General features: G+C 31.4%; 1 protein-coding gene across 1 annotated transcript in view; it reads left to right on the top strand.

Moving 5' to 3' along the window:
- The window catches only part of LOC108914284 (translation initiation factor IF-2, mitochondrial), a 25,371-nt gene that overhangs the window by 16,485 nt on the left and 1,384 nt on the right, over nt 1-7,502 (top strand). The window contains exon 7 of the mRNA XM_018720059.1: nt 4,271-4,753. Coding sequence (XP_018575575.1) covers nt 4,271-4,753 — 483 coding nt within the window. The remainder of the gene's footprint in view (nt 1-4,270; nt 4,754-7,502) is intronic.

Genomic DNA, 7,502 nt, shown 5'->3' with positions numbered 1-7,502 from the left:
CTTTATTTTATTCTGTGCAAATTCATGGAGGATAACACTGAAGATAATTAAATTTTATTTCACTTGTTGAGTAGGTGTTTTATACAACCCTAAAAACCTTGCTATTGAAAAAATAAAACTTGTTTATTTGGTATGGCTGGATTCGGTTTTCTATAAGCTTTTCAACGAGCCCCCTCATGCCCTATGTTTCCATTTGAAAAAAAAAGTGGGGGTAACTGGGGGTTGAAGAAAAATAAATTATTATATAACCGAAAGATGGGAAAAAATCAAAATCAGTTAACGTGTTTCGGCGTTTTAAAAAAAATTAATTCATTCAAAAGATATGAATTTTATTCCGTACTTTTGGCCATCCCTGTATATAAAAAAATATAATTTGCAAATTTTGTAGAATTCTTTTCGATATTTCAAAGTGCTCCCCTATTTTAATTTTTATTTTCACAAATTTCATTTGAATGTAATGCATATGAGGCTAGAAATCACCTAAAATTAGTACGTATGCTATGTTTCCTTATGACTGCTTTAATTTTTACTATCCATCATACATACTACTTTATACTAACTACATATAGTAATATTTTCAATGTTGCAATTGAAATGTTCTTTAATAAAAATTGATTCAATTAATTTGATTAAAGGTTATCAGATTGTGTTCATGTAAAACTCTTTTGGATAGGATGCACTTAATTGAAGGTGTCTGAAAATTCCACTTCAATACAGGGTGTTTCCTAAGTAATTTAAAATGATTAAGGTTATAAATTTTTATCACGACATTAAAATTAGAAATTGATTGTTACTCGCTTAGGGTTGCCAGATGTGCTCGAAAAAAAAAACCGGACAGCATTCCAAAAAAAAAACAAATTAAATAAATAATTCTTTTATTCCACAATGAAAAACAAACAAACAAAACAATATTTATATCTAAGTAAAAAAAATGTCAATAACGTTAAAATCTTTTGAATTTTTTAATATATTTTGCATTAGATGCCGCTGCTTTTAACAACTCTCTATTACCTGATATGTTATTTTTGAATTCAGTGCAAGTGCTAATTATGTTAAAGAAAACGCAAAGCTCACATTTTACGCTTTCTACGGAGACGATTTTTTTCGTTTGTCCAAACATTTCCCATAACGCTAAATATCCTTTCTACAAAGGCTTTGGATATGGGAATGCTGCAAACATATTGCACTAGCTTCAACAAATTTGGTGCTACCTCTTTCTTGAAAAAGGTACACCACATATCTACCGTTTTTCCTTCAAGTACGGGAAACACAGTTTGAAGTGCAGCCAGTTCTTCATATAGATTTTCGGGAGGATGCTCTTGTTTCCACGGAGAAATTAACCACAAATCCAATAATTGATCCAGGGTGGGCAATATTCCCGATTCCAAATCTAAACAACTGAAAGTTTTAAAATGGTTATTCTCAAAGCGATACCATTTTTCTATGTAAACCAGAGCTCTTTGGTAAACATCTAGAGCATTCTTCTCAAATTGTTTAAAATGATATTCTGAAAGATATCCTTTCTTCAAGGCCATGTGTATTTTTATGCCAAAATATTGGTCGCTTAATTTTTTTAAAAGGGTGTTCCTGAATTTAATCATAATATTATGCAGGTTATACGCTGTTGTGGTATGTTTTTCCAGCAAAAGCAAAATTTCTTGGAAAGACGCCATAAAATTATGAGTAAAATACAAATATAGTTCACTATAAGTAGGATTGGTCTCACTTGTAATTTCATTTTCCTGATTGGATAAGATAGCCCAAAGTGCTGCAGGACAATTTTCGGGGCCTTGTTCTAAGAAATACCGTTTCAACGGTTCCCACGAAGAGAGTACTCTATCAAGTGTCTTAAATAAACTTAACCATCTTGTAGGAACGTGTTGAATAACATCCCTGTATTCACTTTCAAAAAAGTCAAAGCACTCCTTCAACTTTTCCTTTCTCTTTGCAGAATTCGAAAATTCTGGAAAAATTTTCATAACGATATTTTCTACATCAATAGGCATTACTTTAAGAGCATTCTTAGCGCAATTATGGAAAATGTGGTCATTACAGTGAGCCGTTATTATGTCCTTATTTTCTTCTGACTGTAATTTTTGAAAAACGGAATTATTGACCATAGTTAACAGACACGTTATCCGCTCCAAATGCTGTTACTCTTCTCCATGGCAGCTGTGCTTTGTCCAAGACCTTGCATAAATGTTCCTTAATAGATCGAGAATCTTCAAAGGAGTCTTCGTAGAAATCCAAAACTTTATGGCAAATACCGCTTTCTGGTAAAAAATACTGAATAGCAACTGGAAACAATTTCTTATTTCCTTTGTTAGACGCGTCGGTAGACACAGAAAACAGAACTTCATTTTTCAAATCCTTCTGCACAAGTTGCATTGAATACGGAAACAAAACTTGTAGCAAAGCTGTACATTTAGTGCGTCCTCCTGTCATTTGCTTTACAATCTCTGAATCCGTAATTACTTGCTTCATTACTTTTAATGAACAATCTTGTGCAACATATGAAATACGGTGTTTGAGACTATGATAAACCTGGGTTAATTCGGCAACACTAACTTTTTCACTTTGCAAACTACCTTTTGGTGAAAAAAAAAGTGCATGCGCTGAGACATGGCTGCTGCACTTTCAAACTCCTTATGCTTCTTTGATGCAGCATGTTGTGTCACCACTTTCAAGCCATCATAAGCGACAGTGAATAAATGTTTACACAATTTGCAGTAAGCTTTTGTATCATCTTCGTTATACTTATTTATCCACGAAAATTGCGTTTCCCAGTCTATATTGTAATGACACATTCTTCGAATTTTTTTAGGCGCACTTGCTTTGCTAGTAGAGGCGTTTTCCATTTTTATTAATAAAGTTCTTAACTTCTTAACGTTCAAAACAATAATAAAATAAACCAAATAAAATATTCAAATGTACCGGGTGGCTAACAAGTGTACACTGTAAACTGTAACACTTGCATATAGGTAGTGGATTTTGAGATAAGCTATGAGTCATACCAATGCAGTACACAAGTTTACGGAATTATCAAGCGAGACAGACTTTTTCAGTTTTCACTCTACGAATCCAGTGCATTGTTGCCTGTTAGATTTACGCAACAAGTTCAGCGGGGAAATAAATTCGTTTTCCGCGCGCTGTTGCCGCTGTTACCGTTTTTAGGCAAACATTTTTTCCCAAATTGCAGGGTATTTTATGAATTCAACAAAAAACTGGACATTTGCTTGTCCAGTTTACCAAACTTTTTTCAACCGGACAGGCATCAAAAAAACCGAACTGTCCGGTCGAAAACCGGACATCTGGCAACCCTATACTTGCTTCATCCTTATGGAATGATTCATATTATGTGGGAAAAAATGTATGCCCGTTATTTTCTTCATTTTTTCTAATCTCTCTTTCGTGGCTCTTTTGAGGCTTAGTTAAGAGTTAAATTAAGTTAAGTTTATTTATAACTAAAAATTGGAATTGTTCAGATTTTGCAGTTAAATTTCAATAGAAGACCTGATTCTAACAAAAATAATTTATATAAACATACATAGGTTGTAGAACTCTTCATTTTTGAGTCTGGAAATTAATAAATATATACAGTAGAATCTCTATAATCCGGCACTTCACTACACCGGCACGTCCAGTAATCCGGCATTATTTTTTCCGCGTTTCTTTCCTATCATTGAAGAATACAGTTTATACAGTTATAGTTTAGTTGAAAGATTATTTTACAGAAACACAAAAACATTACAATATACATACATATGCATACACAACTGTAATATATATGTATCTATGTATCAATCTCTTTGTTAATAAACAATTAAAAGTAACTTTTTTTTTAATTTAATACTATTTACATATACATTTTCCATTAATCCGAATTTTCCAGTACTCCGGCACTCTTAGGTTTTTAATGGTGCCGGATTAGTGAGATTGTACTGTATATTCTATTTGGGGCACTATTATTAAGAACTTTAAGGGTGGAAGTACTCATACATTGCAATATGCAGACAGTCATTAAAAGTAGAGAAGTCATAATAACTTATGTTGTCTACTTATATATGTATATTTATTTTTTCTTAAAGTGTACTGAGAAATCAAGAATTTAAATATTTTACAATACTTAGGAAATACCCTGTATTTAGAGGGATAACTTTATCCATGTAATATGAGAAAAAGATATGAAAACCATCTTCAATCTTCCAAATGTGCGACCAGAACTTCTAGATTCCAGACAATTTGTATTGCTAAAACCTTCTTTTTGTAGATGATAATACAATTCCTACAATAAATTTAATAGTAAAAGCAGATGTAGATGGAACTTTGGAAGCCTTATTGGATACTTTGGATACATATGAGTCTACAGAATGTAAAATGGATTTGGTTCATTATGGAGTAGGCTCAATTATACCAACTGATGTAGAATTAGCAGAAACTTTTAATGCCATAATTTATGCCTTTAATGTGGATGTACCACCAAATTTAAAAAAGACTGCCGAAGAGTTAAATGTAGTTATTAAACATTTCAATGTCATCTATAAATTAATAGATGATATCAAGGAGGAGATTAATGTTACTTTACCACCGAAAGATGTTGAAGAGACTTTAGGTGAAGCTGTTGTGTTACAGCAGTTCGAAATAACACAGGGTAGAAAAAAAAATCCTGTTGCTGGATGCAGATGTGTTAAAGGCTCTTTGAAACGAACAGCAATGTATAAAATAATTAGAAATGGGGAAGTGATACATACAGGTATTGAACTTATTTTAACATTTTTAGGAATAACGCTTCACTATATTCATGTTTGTAAAAGAGTAAAATATATTTCTAGAATTACAATTAAGATTAAGCCTAACTAGAGCGTGGACAGCAGAAATGTGTACACAGAAAATTTTTCACTTTTCAAAGCTTTTTTCAGCTTTTAAGATTTTCAATTTGAAAAATTAATCCACAAAAATATTAATCTGATTCATCAGTGTACTCTTAAAGAATCAGAAAATTATTTACTGACAAATGATTGCTCCTTTTTTTCTTACAATTGAATTTTTTACTTCAAATCACACAAAAATTAATGTTTTTAAATTCCCCTATGTATTTCTTTAGCCATACTCATAGATTAAGAAAAATTTTTATGTTTTCTTTCTTAATTCAAATTTGCGCAGTTACATTGCATGTTGTTGCAGAGCGCCTCAAAATCTACATGCCTTGTCAAAATGGCTTCAGGCTCCAGCATCGCGATTATGAATGAATAAATTAGAGATGGGAAAATTCCCAAACTATGAAAATGCCTGGAAAGTTGCCATTGAAAATTCCGGAAATGTTCCAAAAATTTCAAAAATTTTTTTTTGGATTTGGTATTGTGTTCTACATACCATCAGCTTTCCAAAAAGACCAAATACTTATATACATTTTTATTTATATTGGTATAAATATTGGAAAAATATAAATTATGTATTAATCCGTTAGAAAAAATTACATGCTGAGGGTTACAGTGCGTAAACACTATACAGTATACAATATTTATCTTTATTTTTTAACAAACAAATAGTAAATACATTAAATAATTATACTAGTTTTAAAATGTAATTGTACTTTGGTTCAACTATCAAAATTCATATTAAATTTGAAAAGGAGGCAATTTATGAGTCTTGTATTGCTCTCTATTATGTAGATTGTAGACTTAACAAAGATTAAAATAAGTAAGTGTAAGTGTTTTCTAACTTATTTGGATAATATGGTCTTCTGGTATTCCGAATTAACCGAAAATCTGAAATTAACCAACGATTTTTTGTGTATGTTCATAGAAGTTAGAAGTAAAATTGGCTCCAAGTTTACAAATTGTTAGAAATATTCCCAGAAAATTTCCGACGGAAATTTTTTCAGAAACTTTCCAGGGAAAATTTCTCAAGCTTCAATTATTTCTTCCCAAAAAATTTCCGTTTTGGAAATTTTCCGGGACGGAAAATTTCCCATTGCCCATCTCTAGAATAAATATATTTTTTGAACACTTAAAGACATAGTTAATCCTTAAATCAGTACCTCAGAGCTAAACTGTATCAACTCCCATTTAGCAGGAGAGCTGTTTATAAAATTTAATATCAATTAATGGTACATAGTGCTTTTATTGTTTTTTGTCAGATGGTTAAAAGAAATTAGTTGACTATATTTACATACTAGTTAGTTGTAACAGGTTTGATCAACACTAGGAAACCTCGACCAGCACTTGTTCTCAACTAGGCTCTGTAGGGCTGTTCTCATTAGTTCTAAAGCCGATATTGCAAAAGTCTCGCCTTGGCTACCAGTTATAATTACTGCATCACCATTAGATATACAGGGTGTTAAAAAAAGAGTGTAAAATATTTCAGGAGGTAATAGTATGAACCAAAATAAGCAGAAAAGTCTTAATAAACATGGGTCNGGCTTATCGATAACGTATCGGCCAACATTAGCGTGTTCCATTGCTTCACCTATTAGGGTAAGTTAGGGATTTACAGAGTCGGCTTCAAAATTTGCAATAACTTTAAACTCAGTTATCTCGGTTATTAAAACACATTTATTAGAACAATTTTTTGTAAAATCATTTATTTTAATGCCTACTGTCATCAGTTAAAATTAATACCCCACTTTGAAAATCACTCTGTATAATAAGGTGTTTTCTTTTCTCAAATCAAATGCTCTTTATACATATTTAAATTGAAAATAAACACTTCATTTATATCTCATAATGCAGTAACTAAGAAAATTTAAAATTTTCTAAAAAAAAAAGAAACGTACTATTTGTGTCTATCAACTGATTATACAGGGATGGCCAAAAGTACGGAATAAAATTCATACCTTTTGAATGAGTTAATTTTTTTTTAAAACGCCGAAACAACTGATTTTGATTTTTTCCCATCTTTCGGTTATATAATAATTAATTTTTCTTCAACCCCCAGCTGCCCCTACTTTTTTCTTTTCAAATGGAAACATAAGGCTTGAGGGGGCTCGTTGAAAAGCTTATAGAAAACTGAATCCAGCCATACCAAATAAACAAGTTTTATTTTTTCAATAGCAAAGTTTTTAGGGTTGTATAAAACACCTACTTAACAAATGAAATAAAATTTAATTATCTTCAGTGTCTTATTATTATATGTAGTATTATCTCCATGAATTTGCACAGAATAAAATAAAAAATTTGAACTGTACCTATCACTGCTAATGCAAAAAAGATATATTTTTTATGTTGCTTTTTTTTGGCACCTCTTACTTGCCAGGCTTTCTGGTTAATTTTTCGCTTTAGTTGTAAATTAGAGTTTGAAACGTTACTATTGTGTCAAAATCAATTTATTTACTGAATTGCAATGGTATTGTCGGAAAGGCAACGCATCGAAATCTTGATATTGCTTGGATGTGGAGACAAAATAAGAAGTCAGGCTGAAGTGCGCGATTTATTTAATGCGAAATATCCCGAAAACCAAATCTCGCAAGGGACAGTTAGTAAAATATTTCACAAATTTGAGGA

The sequence above is a fragment of the Anoplophora glabripennis genome, unplaced genomic scaffold, assembly GCF_000390285.2.
Source record: "Anoplophora glabripennis isolate ALB-LARVAE unplaced genomic scaffold, Agla_2.0 scaffold1071, whole genome shotgun sequence".
Taxonomy (NCBI): domain Eukaryota; kingdom Metazoa; phylum Arthropoda; class Insecta; order Coleoptera; family Cerambycidae; genus Anoplophora; species Anoplophora glabripennis.
This window is presented reverse-complemented; position numbering and strand designations above follow the sequence as displayed.